The sequence below is a fragment of the Corvus cornix genome, chromosome 5 (assembly GCF_000738735.6).
Source record: "Corvus cornix cornix isolate S_Up_H32 chromosome 5, ASM73873v5, whole genome shotgun sequence".
In the NCBI taxonomy this organism is placed as follows: Eukaryota; Metazoa; Chordata; class Aves; order Passeriformes; family Corvidae; genus Corvus; species Corvus cornix.
This window is the reverse complement of record NC_046335.1, coordinates 39,305,813-39,322,266: the sequence shown is the minus strand read 5'-3', so window position 1 is coordinate 39,322,266 and position 16,454 is coordinate 39,305,813. Positions and strand designations below refer to the sequence as shown.

Here is a 16,454-nt window from a genome sequence, read left to right as displayed (position 1 = left end):
AGTCAGAGCCACGTTTGAAGCAATATTTTGTGGGTATTTTAATTATACACTACTCCAAAACTCCCAGAAGAAATACTACATTACATTTCTTGAGAATTCTTATAAGTTGTTTGACAGTTCTTTCTGCCTTCCTTCCTGCCTGCCTTCCTTCCTGCCTTCCTTCCTTCCTGCCTCCCTCATGGCTTTGGATTTGCAGTCAATGAACTAGAAGAGTAGGGCTTGGCAACATGGCCTCTAAGCCACTGCTGACGAGTGAAATACAGTGATTATTTCTGATTCAAATAACCCTTCTTCCACATCCTTAACTAGCAGTCAGTGGAATGCAGGTTTCTATTGCTTGGAGGGTTTCTTCCATCTTGCTGTTAAAATAGAGATTTTGAAGATGCAATTAATTAATTTTGTTACATGAAACTTTAATACATTTAATTGTACTAGAAATCCACTGGCCATTGATGAAATTTTCTGAGAACTGCAGCACTTCCTGGATTTTACTAAGGGGCACCTTGGTTATACAAGTGTGCATTGTCTGTGTACATCTTACTCCTAATATTTCAGAGAGATTGGGTAGAGTTCACAACAGGTCAGGGCTGTCGTGATTTGACAGTTACAAATTGTGTTCAGAAATAAAGTCATGAATTGTCATCAAATGTGGTAGTTGTGAGCTAGAGGTTCATGCTTTTTCTGTTCACTCCCTTCAGATTGGCCTGATTAGCATTTCACATGGAAACCTGGCTCTGCTAAAGAACAATTTTTAAACTTCAGTCTGAAAAACAAAAGCTCTCTAGTAGTGTTGACTTTTAACAGGAGTGGTATGCATGAACTTCAAGTGTTTGTTGCTTGTGTTCTTGTGGGATTTTTTTGCAAATCTCTGTATTTTATCTGTAGCTGGAGAGTACAGGGAAGGAATTGCTTTTAGCAGATCTCTAGCTTGGGGGTGGTACAGATAGCAGTGATGCTGGGAATTGTCTGCAATTTGAGTTTCAGAGAGAGAAAGCTTGGAGACAGGACTCCAAATGTGGAGTAAGGATAGGTTATATAGCCTATTTTGAAAACATAGGTGGAATTAATCTCTAAATAAAGAGTGTCTGTTTTCAAGTGTTCAATCTGGGGTGATTTCTGAATTCCATGTTCTTTCAAGCATATATGGAGGTTAAAAGACTTCGAAGAACATGAAATTAGAACCTTGTTTGGAGCTGAAGATCCTTAGAAACGTGGAAGACTAAGGATCATATTGCCCTGGAACTGATAGCAGTGGGTACTAGTGAGAAAGACAGCCAGAAGGTAGTTTTATTTCTGGCATTCACAAATGCTGATGTCCTTGCAATGTTTAATGTTTTTCATTTTACCCAGAGGAAGATAACTTGGAAATATCAGCAAAACATGATTACTGGAATCCAAATTAAAATAAAACCTTGAAGGTAGCTTTTAAGTTTAGGATGCAAAAAGTGAAGTAGGTGATAGAAAAGTTTGATTGGCATGAAGCTGAAGAACGAATCGTACAATTTGTGGGGATAAAGTGACTTAACCAAGCCCCATCTCAAATGCTGCACTGTGCTTTGAATGTGGAAAAAATGCCACTGTGGAGATCCAGAATTAGTTCTTGACAAGACTGCTGCTATTTGGGAAACATTCCAATTAAGTGGTCGGTCAATAGCCTGGATGGAACAGAGTATGTGTACATTTCCATTGTAAACAGATGGAGAATTCCAAATACCACAGGAAGAAGGGCCTGAAACAGAAAGACTTGCGAAGTTTTAGCACAAAGCCAAGCTTTTTTTGTTTTAGCATATTAACTCTCAATGAGGACAATGCACAGAATTTTTGAAAAGATGGCACAGTTTTACTGAGTGCTATTGCATTCTGAGCTTCATGCAAGTGTCAGTAGAATGTATCCAGTGTGGTCTGCAAAGGTCGCTCACTGACTCTCTGGGTGAGCTATGTGTGCTCCTGTAGCCATAAGCGACCAGGCTTTAAGCTTGAAAGCAAATACCCTGCACATTTGCTTCACTGAGGCACAAGTTAGTTTTGTCAGAATCCATGGGAATGTGGAAAGAAAATTGGGTAGGAGAATATGTGGAGATGTCTTACTGCAACACATCACCTTCAGTGGAAGAGTTCATATGAACTAACATACTTCTGAGAAAAAGAATAGTTTGCAAGAAAGTACCAACTTCTTGCTGTGTTGTTGAAGAAGAATGTGTTGGTATGGTCCCTTGGGTCTTCTTTTAAGAAAGATTTGACATCTTCAGGTCAACAGGGTGATCTTCTGTTGACTCCAAGTAGAACTGCAAATAATATATCCAATTATTGCCCAAAGAAATTTTTCACTCTTGGCAGAAGTCAAGCTGCATAGAATGTTTTTTAGACTTTCAAAAGGCCAAGCAAAGTCACAGACTGCAGGCACTTGTTGATACTAGGAGAGGACATGGGAACACGACCCTTTTTTGACTGAAATGGGAAATCCTTCCTTTAGCAGAGAAGAGCATAATTGTCTGGTTGAGACCAAATATTTTATATATTCTGTATGTTGGCAGATTCTGTCAGGTATCTTTAGGAAAACAGATCATATCCAAAACACGTTGATAAACACTGCTTATGTAGCATGCTGTAAGAAAGAGCTGTATTCAGCATCACTGGAAAATGCAGCACTACCTTGGGGGTGCAGATGGCACACAGAATTGCACAGTTGTGCACATTTGAGTATGGATGCAGAGATATGCAGGAATAGTATGTTGTAAGAGTTAGTTATGTTGCTGTCTTGACCAATTCAGCTGTGTCTGCCTGAAGCCTGCTAAGGCAGAACTTAGAGGAAACTGTAAAAACTCATTAGAACCCTTCATAAAATACTGTGTTAATATCTCATGTGATGGTTAAACACAGAGCAATGTCTGTTTTAGCAAACTGGTGTGAAGAAAAGGCAAATAACATCTCTTCAGGATGTTTTTACTTCATGGGATGTGAAACTGAGAGCCAAGACATTTTGTTTGGTATTTGGAGAGCAGAGCTCTTGCAGTTCAGATAAGGCCTTGAGCCTGTATACCCCACAGTAGCTACTGTTAGCTTCAGTGCAGTTTGGTACATAGTTTTAATTAGATTTAAGAAATTATGGCAAACATGGTTCCACATCTGAGATTATTTATGTGCAGTCATCTTGCCCAAGTCATTTAGGGGGAAGGGAGCCAAAGTGAATTATTACCAATTTGTATTGAACTGGGTATGGTCTGAGAAGAAAATGCTGTTTGCAATTTCATAAAAACTTTTTTCAGTACTTCTTCCTATCATCTTCCTTGAATTAAATTTGAACCAGCTCTTTCCTCCAGTATTTATTCCTTCAGACATGTAGGCAGCTGGATGACAGCCTCTTTTCACCTAGATGAGGATGCATGTAGCTCTGTCATCAACATATTGCTGACATTTGATCTTGTATGCCATTCTACTGAGGCTCAGCAGATGGAATGGCAGCTGTGCACAAATCCTTTGCTCTTGTCATTGGATTTTTAACACACTGTAGATGTTGCTGTTACAGTCTCAGCATGACATTTAATGAGGAATTCACAGGTAGTGGTTTTGGTTTGCATTCTGAGTGAAGGGCAAAGAAGGAAAAGTTTGTCATTCCTTTTGCCAGAGAAGTGACCGTATCTTTATTGGATTGATCCAGCATTGAGAGCTGTTGGTGATTTTTGCAGGTGAGAGTAGCAGTGGGGCACAGTCCTGTTGGCACAGTTTAGTTCGCTTCTGCATCTGCACTGAACATACATACACGTGTCTATCTTCTGTCACTCCAATCCCTTCGGCATTCCCGTTTCTCTCCTTTCATCTTTTCCAACCATGTGCATGTGCAAATGAAAGGATAATTGTTTGGTTTAACAGTTTCTTGCTTACTCAGCCCTAGGTTTCAGATCCAGGTTTGGACCAGTCCCCTAAGGGGGTTTTTGGAGCTATTACCTTGGTTTTGCAGCCTTTGGAAGACAGGTAGTAAAATAATGAGCCACTTCACTGCAAGTGTGTTATTTTACTGAGTGAGAGCTTTGTTACCTAAGACGGTCCATTTCTTCATAAGACCTTGTTCCCACTAGTTATATTTAAATGTAGTAGTTGCATGGCAGGCTTGTGAAATAAAGTACCAGCTGATAATGCAAAGAACTCATCTAAAGAAAGAAGGGATTAGGTGTGCTTTAATGAGACTTCTCTGAATTTGAAATATCAGCAATAAATTGTGATCAAGTAGGATCAGAAAGAACCAACAATCTTTTACATTTGCAGAAAGTTTCTCATTCCATCCAACAGGAATTTCTGGTGCTGACCTGTTTTAGGAATTGGATCAACTATCCACAGTTAAGGTTTCAGTTGTTGCTGAAAATTAAGAGTTCTCATTTAATTCACTGTGGCTCAGAAAGCAAAGCTAGGATTTTCTGCATGGACAACAGGTGCAGGAAAAAGTCAGAAAGAGGTTTGTTGTATTGGTAAAGACTGAAGAAAAATTTTATATGTAATCCTATTGCATCTGAGGAAGATAAATGGAGTTGAAAGAAATTTTATTTGTGCTGAGCATTGGACGATAAAATCCATTTGAGAATAAGACTGACAAATCCAAAAAGATAAGTGCATTATTTGTCACTTCTTCCATTTTAACAGAGAAGATCTATTGGAAAGATGTGTATATTGTTAGCAAGAATCAGCTGTGGGGGAGGGGTTGAGCAGCACACACCAACCTGCCTAATAAAGGAGAGACTGGGAGCAAAAAAAGCAAGTCTCTTCCCCGTCTCATTGTGGAAAATGTGTGCCTTTTTCTTTGTATCTGCATATAGGCACAGAGACTCTTTCCAAACAAAGGGGAGACTTGCTATGTTTCAAAATGCTGATATACATTGTCTTATGAACAAATGTATTGAGCAATCAGTCAGTTATCCCAAGGAGTGTTTGTTTTGCTTTGCTTTGCTCTGCTTTAGACAAGCTAGACTTGAATTTTGCTGTAGAGGGCTCTGGGGTTTGTGGCAGTGCAAGTCTTAAGCCTGAATTTCATCATCTTTTGTGAAATTCTTTAATAGAAGGCAAAGTAAAGAATGTAATCTAAATGAAATATAGTGTTATTTGTTAAGGAGATAGGTCAGAATGTCTTTTTCTTATTATACTTCTGGGCCTTCGAAAAACACAAACTAATTGACTGCATAATACAAGTCAGTGATGCGGGTGGCTTACTGGCAAAGGACATGTGGTGTATTCAGGGGAGTGGTAGATGCTTTATAGAAACTTACCTGATACCTTCATGTCAGAGCTGAACTAGTTAACATGTTGACGTTATAAAAATGTTAGGTAAGATACTTCAGTGGCAACACAGTATTGGGAGGAGACAAAAAAATGAAAAAGATAATTAATTGATTTAAATGCTCTCTTGACAAGGTTCTTGCAATCAAAAAAAATGAAGTCAAACTTGCTCTGCTTATGCCTTCATGCTGTCACTGCACCTTATCTGCTGCTCTAGCAAATACTATTGGAGTTCATAGTTTTATGCATTTGTTTTAATGCTCTTTGAGTAGTTTCAGACTGTATGTAGGCCTTGCTTGGAGATGTATTTCAGTGAACTTAATACAGTGTTGTGGATTGGCTGTGATTTTAGGACTGCACCTGTGACATATTTCACACAGCTTAGATTGCTAAAGTATGAAGTACCTATGCTGGCCAGAGTCTCTGGTATAGCTGCAGTTGTACTGACAAAGCTGTGCAGCCTCTACAATCACTGTGATAGTATAACCCCTACCCATATGAAGAGCACTTTGTTTACCAATACAAATTTTGCATCTGTGTAGGTGTATGCTACAGTTGTTGGCTGCACAGTTATACTCATCCAGCAGAGATAAATGATCCTTTCTGAAGCTCTTCCTCTGCAACCCAGGTCAGAGTAGCTGCGAAACTGTGTATTTTACCAGTCCGCAAAGAGGTTTCTATAGTGTTTAACACATCAGATATTTCTTTCCTTGTGTGTTCTCATTGTCTGTCAGCCTTTGGTGACAGTGTTAATTCAGTTGAAAATTAATAATTATGTTTTAGGCTGGTGGTTTATAAGCCCTCCTTATCTGCTTCAGGGATAGCATAATCTCCCCATGTAAAGGAGACAACAGCTGCACTCCCTCCCCAAGTGGTGTTTATCAAGGTTGATCTAATAGCCAGCTTGCTGCTTAGGCTAAGCAAAGGTAATGGCTTGAAATTTGTTGGCATCTTGAAAGCAGATGCATCTAGTCGAGAGCAGAAGTGTCTCTATTGAATTAAAAGAGATAAAAAGCAAGAGTTCCTGCTGAGTTTTCCTACCTGCTTGTGCCAAAACTTTTCTCTAGCTTCAAAACATGTTTGTTCTTTCTTGAGTGCCAGAGAGAAGAAAGATCTTGCTCTGCCAAACAAGTAGTGTTCAGCACTCCCCTGCTTTCCGTTGCTCTCCTTAGAGGTGGGAAGGCCTTGAGCAAAGAGGCGGCTGTGCAGCTGATGTGATGACTCCACTTTGGCCAGGCGCGGTACCGCTTGGATCAGGCGAGTGGTGCAGCACCGTCGCCAACTGGCAGCAGTAGCACAGACTTGGGGCAGCCTGCTGCTGCTTTGATGACTGACAGGATCCTGGCGATTGCTCTGTCCAGCTTTTTAGTGTTGCCACATCCCAGAAATGGGAGGGGGGGGAAGGTGGAATTTGATGTTATTAAAAAGCAGCAGCTTCCCTGGGATAGAGTGGGAGGGGAAGACAAAAGGACTAGCTCAATAGCGAGGACGTAGCAGAGACTTATAGCAAAAAGTTTTCTTACCCCTCCAGGGCAGGTATAAATTAACTGTCTAGCTCTGTGCTTATGTGTTGTGCCCTGGGCCTGTCAGCTTGACATTGAGGAAGAGATCATTGGGAAAGATTCCTTGAGGCTGTTGATTGTCATGCAGCCTCTCCTGGCACTCTGCCATAAGTAGACACCTAAGCTGGTGGCTGTGACAGGTGTGCCAGTACTGATGTGACAGCAGTGACAAGTTGGAGAGGAAGCAGCAGCAGTGGGCTTGAGGTGGCCTTTGCACTCCAAATGTGGCTTGTTTGCTGAATAATTTGAGGGCCTGTATTTTTCTTTTCTTCATGCCTTATAGCCCTGCTTTCTTTGAGCCATCTTTTCCTGTGGCTGTGAAGTGTTGAAAGGAGCTTTACAGAGTTCAGTGCATGATGTACATGCCCACTCCTGTTGAGTGAGGATGGAAAAGGCACACCAAAGAGATAGGTAGTTGCTTCTAGTACAGTTTTTGGAAATAGAAAAGTGCAGACATAAATTGCTCAACCAACTCTTTCCCCACACTTCATGATTACAGGAATGTAGAATGGAAGCAACCAACTTGTTTCTTTAGTGAATATTGCTTTCCCTTGGTACGAGTTGCCTTCTGTGTGGAAGTTTAGGTACCTAGACAGTTTTGGTTTTTCTAGAGGAGGACTTTTTACCTTCCTGACATCCCCTGAACTCAAGGAGAGATGGATTTCTTGAAATGACAGAAGACTGCTGGAATCTCCAGCAAAGTGTGGAGAGATACCAAAGACAGGGTTTTCTACAAATGTAAGCACAGGTCGAGCAACTGTTTTGTGTAATTCAGCCTGGGTTATGGGGCCCTAAAGTGAAGGAGTAGGACCTGTCATATTTACTGAAATAATATTTATATGTCATCGTTTTTGCAAGAAGAGAACAGCTTGCTATACATATGTTACCTGTTCAGGCTTAAGCTTCTATAGGTATGTTCTGAAGCACACACTCCTCAGACTTCACAGTGTTTGTATTTAGAGAAACATACCATTCAGAACTATTTCAGAACAGCATCTGGAAATAAAGGCAGCTGCCAACTTTGTAAAATGCTGAATTGCCATGTCTGGTGGTGTGTCTGTGTATTATTGAACTGGCAGCATAGTGATGCTAAGAGCAAGTTTGACATTGGTTATGGTGAAGAGCATGGAAGCTTTCTGTGACTGCTGATGGTCATTATGGGCTGATAAAGTGTGGTGCAATGTGATATCTCCTAACCAGAACTGCCACACTACTAAAAATAAGCTCTCTGGAAACTCTGATAGGGTATGGTGAGCATCTTAAAGATCACTTTAAGGGATCATTAGTGCACTTTTACAGCACTGTTTCTAAAGTGATTCCTGAATCCTTGGCTGTCAACATGGCTGTTACACATGGCCTGCAGTAAATCTGTGAACCAGCCCTAATGAAAAGAAACTGTTGAATTATCAACTTTATGCGTTTGTATTGTTAATTTTAAGAGTTTGAGGGCTGACAGCAGTCACTTGACCTAGAAACTGGAGAGTTGTGTTTATGTAGGATTTCTGTAGTAACCTGAGTATTTTTCCTAGAAGTTCAGAATTACAAAACATAAACAATCCATTGGCAAAGAGGTATGGTCAGTCTGTGGTATGTTGTCAGGCTGGCTACTTTGGTTGAAATATCTCAGTAACTTTTTATAAGATTTAGCAATGGAAACAAGAAGACTAAAAAAAATCCAAAAGGAATTAGCGGTGATCTTTGACAAATAATGCTTCCTGGCAGAGTTCTGACCTTCTTTGAAGAGAAGGACCTGCTGATGTTGAAGGAACTTGAATTTTTTTTTTTCCACTATGTATAGAGTAGGGGGTCTTGCTAATGGATGCAATTGCAACAGACAGTCTGTATGACTGCATCAGATTGATTAGCTGGGTCCTGGTTACTGCTGCGAGTGGTGATTATGCCAGTACAGCTGCTTTCTCTTTTTATATACTAATTACCACACGCACGGATGTCATCACCCTTAACACTGCATGGAGTTGTCCCATTAGCGTGGGAGTGGGAAGCAGCAGGGGAGGGGAGCTCTTCAGCATGACAAGCTGTTTAGAATTGAATGGAGTGGAGTGGAATGATGAAGCAACTATTCTGATGCAGAATTTTAAAGCTGTCTTGTCTTTGAGATTCAGCCCTCAGCCAGCACTTCCAGGTTGTCAAAAGCAGACTCATGTCCTGGGAGGAGCATTTTCCATGGGGTACTGTTTACTGCAAAGCAGTAAAGCTCACCTGTAGCCAGCAAGTCTCCCGCCTTGGCGTGGCTAGTTACAGAGCGTGTGGGACAACAGCTGTGCAAGCTGACTTGCCAACTGGGCAGAGCTTGCTGCTAGCCCAGGAAGGTGGTGGCTTCTTGAGATGTGACATAGCCATTCTCAGGAGAAGAGAAACTGTTTTGTTTCTGACTTGCCAAGGAAGGATATGATGGAAGACCCTTGCAGTCTTGAGAGATTCATAATGCTTATTTTATGAATTTATGCTCCTGGTTCTGGCAGACCCCTCCCTTTCCCCTCCCTCCTCCTCCTCTAAATCCAATCTTCCCATCTCAGAGTGCATCCTAATCTCCATGGTAACAAGTGTTACCATCGTACATCTGATTCCCCCACCCTTCTGTTTCTCCCCTTGCCCTTCCGTCCCCACTGTCCCAGCAAGCAAGGCAGGGCAGGGGAATGAGACAGACATGACAGAGATGGGTAAGACCTAGCTAAACCCCTAAAGACCTGTTCCTACTGTCCAAACACTGAGCTTCTCTGAATACACTAACTGCTGAGAGACAAGGCAAAGAGTGGCCAGCTTCTGCCATACAGAGAAAGCCGTTTTTCTTGTCTAGTGTGGCCTCCTCAGAGGAGCAGTTAAATTTGTTACTGGTGATGGGAAATAATGCAGCTATGTTGTTTTGCTCTGACTTACTTTGATTGCGTATAGGATGGTCAGGGTACTAGCTATTGGAGGGCACGTAGATAAGTAATCCCTGCCTCAGGCTTCTCAAGTTAAATTGTCAAACAGACAAGATAGGCAGTGGGCAACAGAGCTATGGAGAAAAACAGCGCCAGTTTATTATGATAGCTGATGAGTCCCATCCTAATGGCTTCTAATTATTTGCTTCAGGTCACCTCAGCAGTGCAGCTGTGGTTGATCTGCATTCCCCTGAACATTTATCCTGTTTTTCCAGCATACCATCATTCCCTTCCCTGCTTACTGGTTTACCACCATCCCCTCTTCTGTGAAGTCTGAAGGAAAGGTCTTGTGATGGTTGGATGCTTGCCCACCAGAAAATCTGATTAAAACCTCTCTTTCACCTTGGATTTATCCCATTGAAAATCCATATTCAAAGGCTATGTTACTTGCAGTGATGACAGGTCTAAATACTAGCTAAATTTCTGCAGAAATTCTCTTAATGATTTGGTCTTGTAAATGCAATCTTCAGTCCTACCCGTCCGAAGTCCTGATACTTTAGTGGCCCAGTATGCTGAAGCATCTTTGTCCATGTCTATTCTTGGTAGCCAAACTGACTCATTACTGCTTTTTCTATTTCCCTTGCCTTTGTTTTTATGATTTCCATGTGTCATATTTTTGGGCTAAATGAATTGTTGTCAGTATACCCAGTTCTGGTTGCTGGATGCTCCACAGCTGTGTGCCAGTCAGCCTATTAAACATTATGGGGCACATGTGTGTGCATTTCTAGCAGCTGCTTACTCTCACTGCTGATTTAGTGGTTTCTTGCAACATCCTGTAAAGTGACATGTCTCTATGGCCATCTGTGCTGCTGCAGGGAAATTGCACATTTGTTTGAGCCGCCTTGGCTCTCCTGCCTTGTATTGTCCTGTCAAGTAATCTCCTGTTACTGTTCCAGAGAGTTTTCAACGTTCTGTACCCAATGCCTGCCGACCAGAGAAGACACGTCAGCATAAACTCTGCTCGCTGGCTGCCTGAGCCAGGCCTGGGATTGGCATATGGCACCAACAAAGGGGACCTGGTGATTTGCCGACCAGAGTAAGTGCTTGCTTTACATGGAGATACTACATAGAGAGATGACTGCTTTGGCCATTCTGTTCTCAGGGTAGTGGGGATAACATGGCTTTTCTTGTGCTCAAGGGATCCAAAAGTCCCAATTCCTAATACTTCTTTTGGACTGCCACAGTGTTTACCTGAGTCTCTTAAAATCAGTGTTTGTTTTGCTGATGGTAAACTTCAGTGACTGAAGTACATCTCATTAACTCATGTTATTTCCCGTGTCTTACTGGGATTTCTGGACCCTTTATTTCTTATATGACTAGTGCAGTGTCTTTCAGCCTCTCTGGATTTATAGACTTCTAAAGGTTTACAGTGACAGGAAATTTGGGTTAGTAATGTGTTCGCTTTCCTCAGCTTTCAAGGACCTCTTGAAGTCCACCAACCAGGTTGAAAGCTGCTGACCTAGAATTATCAAATACTTGTTAAAATATTAGAGCAAGAGATTCTATGAACTGCAAAGATTTTTGTCGTGATTATGAGCCAGGCAGTGAATTATTTTGGTGTCCTCACTTAAAGCCCGGTGGTGTGACATGTACATTGCAGTTCTCTTTAATTTGTATAGAGCTATGAAAGGTGTAACTGTCCCTTTGTAAGCTTGCAATTCAACACAAGCTAATTTAGATGTGTTCTGACATAGATGATGACAGTGAAACATACTGCTTTCCATGTCCTTGGGGAGTGTCTGTGTCATACTTTGTTGAGACCCTTCTCTCCATTGTGTTGTCCAAGTGTTGTTTTGGAACCGTATTTCTTTTATGCTGCAGGAACACTTGAGGGGTTTCTCTGCTTAGGTTATTTCCTGGTACTGAACTACCTTGGTATTCTTTTGGGTTGTGTTTCACATGTTGAAGTTCCTTGGAACTTAAAAGCTCGCAGCTAGAAACTTGCAGCTCTCCTGGTGATGGTACCTCATGCCTGTGGACTCCATCTGTTGTGCCATGACATCAGGCATGTGGTGCTTGAGGAGAGTCATATTGTCAGTTTAGAGCCACTAGTTTAAATCAGAATAAATATATACAATTGTAACAGTGACTAATTCAGCATAGCGTTGTGGTGAAATCTGTGGTTGGAATTCAGATTGGACCAGTTCTGGTAGTACAGAATGCCAGTGCTTTTCAAACAGCCTCTTGTTCTTTTGAACATAATCTTTCATCAAGGCCTTGTTTATACATCAAGTTCTACAAGATACTGTTACGGAATAAGCTATAATCACTCTCTTTCAGGACAAGTGGCTTTCTTTAAGAACGGTTGCTGTATTTTCTAAGCAGAATTATTATTCAAGAATAATGGCTCTCTTCTTGAACTCGAGAGTTATTCTAAGTTACTTTCAGCATAGGAAAATGATGAAGATCTAGTCTGCTGATTATGGTTCATGAGATGAACTTGGATGAGAACCCAGGGAAATGAAGTCTCCCTGAGGGTGGATTCTTTGATTGAATGCTGCAGAGTCAAGCTTGGTCTGGCTGTCCTGGCTTCACACACTCCACATTACATTTCCACTTCAGTGCTTGCAGTACCCCAAAGCTGAGTGGCGTGTCTCTTCTTGGCACCTCACTAATTATAGACTCAATATGAATGCTTCCATGGTATGTTATGGAAGCACAATCAGCTCTTCTGCAACATCTGTGTAAAACCTTCTTAGCTCACTATGTAAATTATGCACAGTTCCAACAAAAATACATGTTTTTTATGTGAACATGAAACAAGGTGGCTGTATAGGTGGGAGATTTATTGGGGGGTTGACGAAAATGCTTCAGCAGGTTTCCTGGTGGTGTATTGGAGTGATTGATGCTTCTGGTGATAATTGTAAACATCACATGGACTGGTGGGTTCTTTCTGGAACAGGACACCTGATGTGTTCTGTTCTCAACTGCACCATTTTATAGACCAACAACAGTCAAGAGTGACTTGTAAACCCCAGCACAAAGGTGTAGATACTCAATGAGCTGTATAATTTGCATTGAGGCACTAACAGCAGAACATGAATGTGAGTGAGGCTCTATCAGAGCAGAAGTGGCTTGCAGCTGTGGTGTCTGTCCTAGATCTACTTGACAGATCCTTAGAGAAAGGAAAAATCCTGACATGTGGACGGCATCTCAGTAGCTCTTGACTTAATAAACTTGGTTTGAGATTGGTATGTGTATTGACTTTAACTTGAGAAGTGAGGGAGAAAAATGGAAAATATTTGTGTGGTTTCCATACACAATAATACCATGGAAGATGAATACTAGATACAGGATTCAGCAATTGATAGAGTACTATATGGAGGATAGCCTAGCAAACAGCAGGGATCAAGAAAACACTGTACTGCTGAAATCCCCTCACTGTTTTAATTTGGCAAAGAAAACTGTGGTCAGTAGCAAACAAGAGAGATTATTATAATTCCCTGGGTCTTAATTCCCATATACAATGGAGGCATTTGAAACCAAGTGCTACAGGAATCACATAAACAGATTGAAATAGCAGCTGTTCCTCAAGTAGAGGATTTAAATGAGTAGATTGGAAGTACAAGCTGACAAAAAAAAAAAAAGACATAACTTGAAGCTCCATAAACCCATGATGGGACGCTATGCAAATAGTCCTTCCAGCATTCAAAAGAAACACTAGTTAAAAATGGAAATGGCAAGGTCAGATTATGTTGGCAGTCCATAACTGTAATCTCAGTACACAAATTTATAGGGTATGTTTGGAAGGTAAGTAAAGTTAAAACCATGGAAAGTGGATCAAATGCATTGTGATTTGACTAAAGTGGAGTACTGTAGGTTCTATACCTGTCCTTGAGAATTTAATGCTCTAGGTCTAACATGTCTGTGTTTTAGTAAAGCAGTTTCTATTATTGGAACTACAATAATCTAGTTAATTTGTGAAGAATTAGGATTAGAACAAGATCAGGAAAAGAGCAGGTGAAGTCCTGGGTAAGGGAAAGAATACAACATTTTTGAATCTGGACTCTGTCACAAAAGAGGTCATTGGACTTCTTTAAAAAAACAGTTCTGGAACTGGTTGATTAATACTATTCACACTAATGGCTTGTAAGGGTGCACTGAATAAATTTGCCAAGGATGTGACATTAGCTTTGTCATTGCAGAGAAAAATCAAAGGATTGCACAGGAATTGGATTGCTGTGAAAGTGACTGGAGCTATAGAAATGAGAACTTAACGGTACAAAAGTGCACTTAGTGACTAATTACACTGAGTTCAGTAGATAAAATGATGGAGGAGGAGAAAGACCTGAGGTTTTGGTTGATTGTAGGTGATTAAGCCATCAATACATGAGGCTGTAAGAAAAATTTAGTTCTAGGATGAGATAAAGACACTTAACAGCAGAGATGGCAAAATATTAATATCAGTGTAGAAGAAGCTAGATATATAAGCTAGAATAGTTAAAATTTTGCCTTTTAACTGGCATGGTAACTTGGAGCACTTGATAGAGGGGTCAAGGGAACATTTTATCTAAGAAAACGTGCAGCGTGGGATCTTTATAAGGACTAAAAAGGAAAGATAAGGAGGGGGTTATAAAGCCTTCCATAAATATCCAAGAAGAGAGAACTATTTAAATGTATATCACAGAATGGTTAAGGTTGAAAGGGACCATTGGAAGTCTTCTAGTCCAACCTCTGGTCAAGCAGCATCCCTTAGAGCACCTAACTGAGGTTAGTTACCAGATGGCTTTTTAATATCTCCAGGGAAAGAGACTGTGAAATCTCTCTGAGCAACCTGTTCCAGTGCTCAGTCACCTGCTCAATAAAGAAGTCCTTCCTCATGTTTTGGTGGAACTTTGTGTTCCAGTTTCTGTGCATTGCTTCTTGGCTTTTTGCCCAGCATTGTCAAGAAGAGCCTGGCTCCATCCTCTTGACACCCTCTCTTCAATCCCCTAGTCATCAGTGTAGCCCTCGTCCCAGGAGCTCCATGTCTCTTTTGTCCTGAGAAGCTCAGTCTGGGACACAGTGCTCCCGATGTGGCCTCACCAGGGCTGGGTAGAGGGGCAGGGTCACCTCCCTTCATCTGTCCAAAGAGCTTTCAAAGCTCTTCCTAGTGCACCCCAGGATACCATTGGCCTTCTTGGCCACAAGGGCATTGCTGGCTCAGGGACAGCTTGTTGTCCACCAGGACCCCTATGTGCTTCTCCACAGAGCTTCTTTCCAGCAGATCAGCCCCCAGGCGTGTGCTGGTGCATGGGGTTTTTCTTTCCCAGGTTCAGGACCTTCACATGCCTTTGTTGAGTTTCAGTCAGTTCTTCTCTGCCCATCTCTTGTTCCTGTCAAGGTCCTCCTGACCGGCAGCCCAGCACTCAGGAATATCAGCTGTCCCAGCTTTGAGTCATCAGTGAGCTTGCTGAGGAGGCATCTGCCCCTTCATCCACATCATTGATGAGCAAGTTAAACAGTACCAGGCCTAGTATTAACCCTTAGGGGATACCACTAGTTACAGGCTTCCAACTGGACCCCATGCCACTGATCATGACCCTCTAAGACCTGTCATTCAGCCACTTCAAAACACCTCTCCATCTTCTCATCCAGCCTGCATGTCCCAAGTTTGCCTATGAGGATATCACGGGAGACAGTGCTACAAGGCATGCTTAAGTCAAGTTAGACAACATCCACTGCTCTTCCCTCACCTATCCAACCAGTATTCCCATTGTAGAAGGCAATCAGGTTGGTTAAGCATGATTCCACTGTGGTGAATCCATGCTGACTATTCCAACACCTGTATAAATGGAAGTATTTCAGCTGTCACCCAGGTGAGCGTATTGCCACCTGGCTTCTTCAGTACTGGGTAATGGGACTAGCAGTTTGGAACTAGATACATAAATATATATATGCTTTTTATTAGAGAGCAAAGAGGCACAAATTGACTATGACGAGGTCATGACTGCAAACTAGAGGAAGGTGGCAACCAGGTGATTTCTGCAATAGCCTGTATGTTGGTTGGGTGGATGCAAGAGACTCAGCTATTTGGAAATGCAGCTCAGCTTGCGGAGACAAGTGTATGACTTGAATACTTGTGACTGAGGGTGAAACTGAACTGCTAAGCCACGAGGCAGGTTTTGGTATTTTAAACCCAAGGTTCTCATTGATGCTATGAAGATTTTTTGCCTTTTCTTTATACCCCTGTTACACCTTTTTTACAACTTCTGTATTCTTAGTGCTTTTTTGCCTACATTCTTGGACAAGTTTGTCAAGCTGAGAGACTAAACATTTTAGAAGCTTCGTAGGTAGGGATTAGTGTGCCCCAGACCCCAAGGTCCTCTCCAGAACACATTCTGTAAACCAAGGTAGAACCATCCAGGGGAAGGCTCCTTGGGGAGGGGGGCTCACTCAAGCCTCTCATTGGGGAATTTTTGATAGATATGCTAATTACTAAAACCTATAATGTTATACCAGATCATTTGGGGGTGTGCATTTCAGTGCATTTGACCTGGATGCATGCGCCTTAGGATCCTTAAAATAAATACCAAGGTAAAATCCCTTTTCCCCTTCTAACCGTGTTTGACTCTTGGTTTTAAGACCAAGAAAAGGCACCACCATCTTAACAGGTGTTGACAAGTTTGCTCTCAAAGCTGTTGTGCTCTAGGGAGGTGAGAGCAGGTCTGTATAACCTGTTAGAAACTTTGTGTGCTTTTCC

General features: G+C 41.6%; 1 protein-coding gene across 3 annotated transcripts in view; it reads left to right on the top strand.

Annotated features, from left to right (window-relative positions):
- Positions 1-16,454, top strand: part of AMBRA1 (autophagy and beclin 1 regulator 1) — a 129,282-nt gene that overhangs the window by 89,614 nt on the left and 23,214 nt on the right. For all 3 annotated transcript variants that reach the window (XM_039552530.1, XM_039552529.1, XM_039552528.1), the window contains one exon: positions 10,669-10,808. In XM_039552530.1, the coding sequence (XP_039408464.1) occupies positions 10,669-10,808 (140 nt within the window). The remainder of the gene's footprint in view (positions 1-10,668; positions 10,809-16,454) is intronic.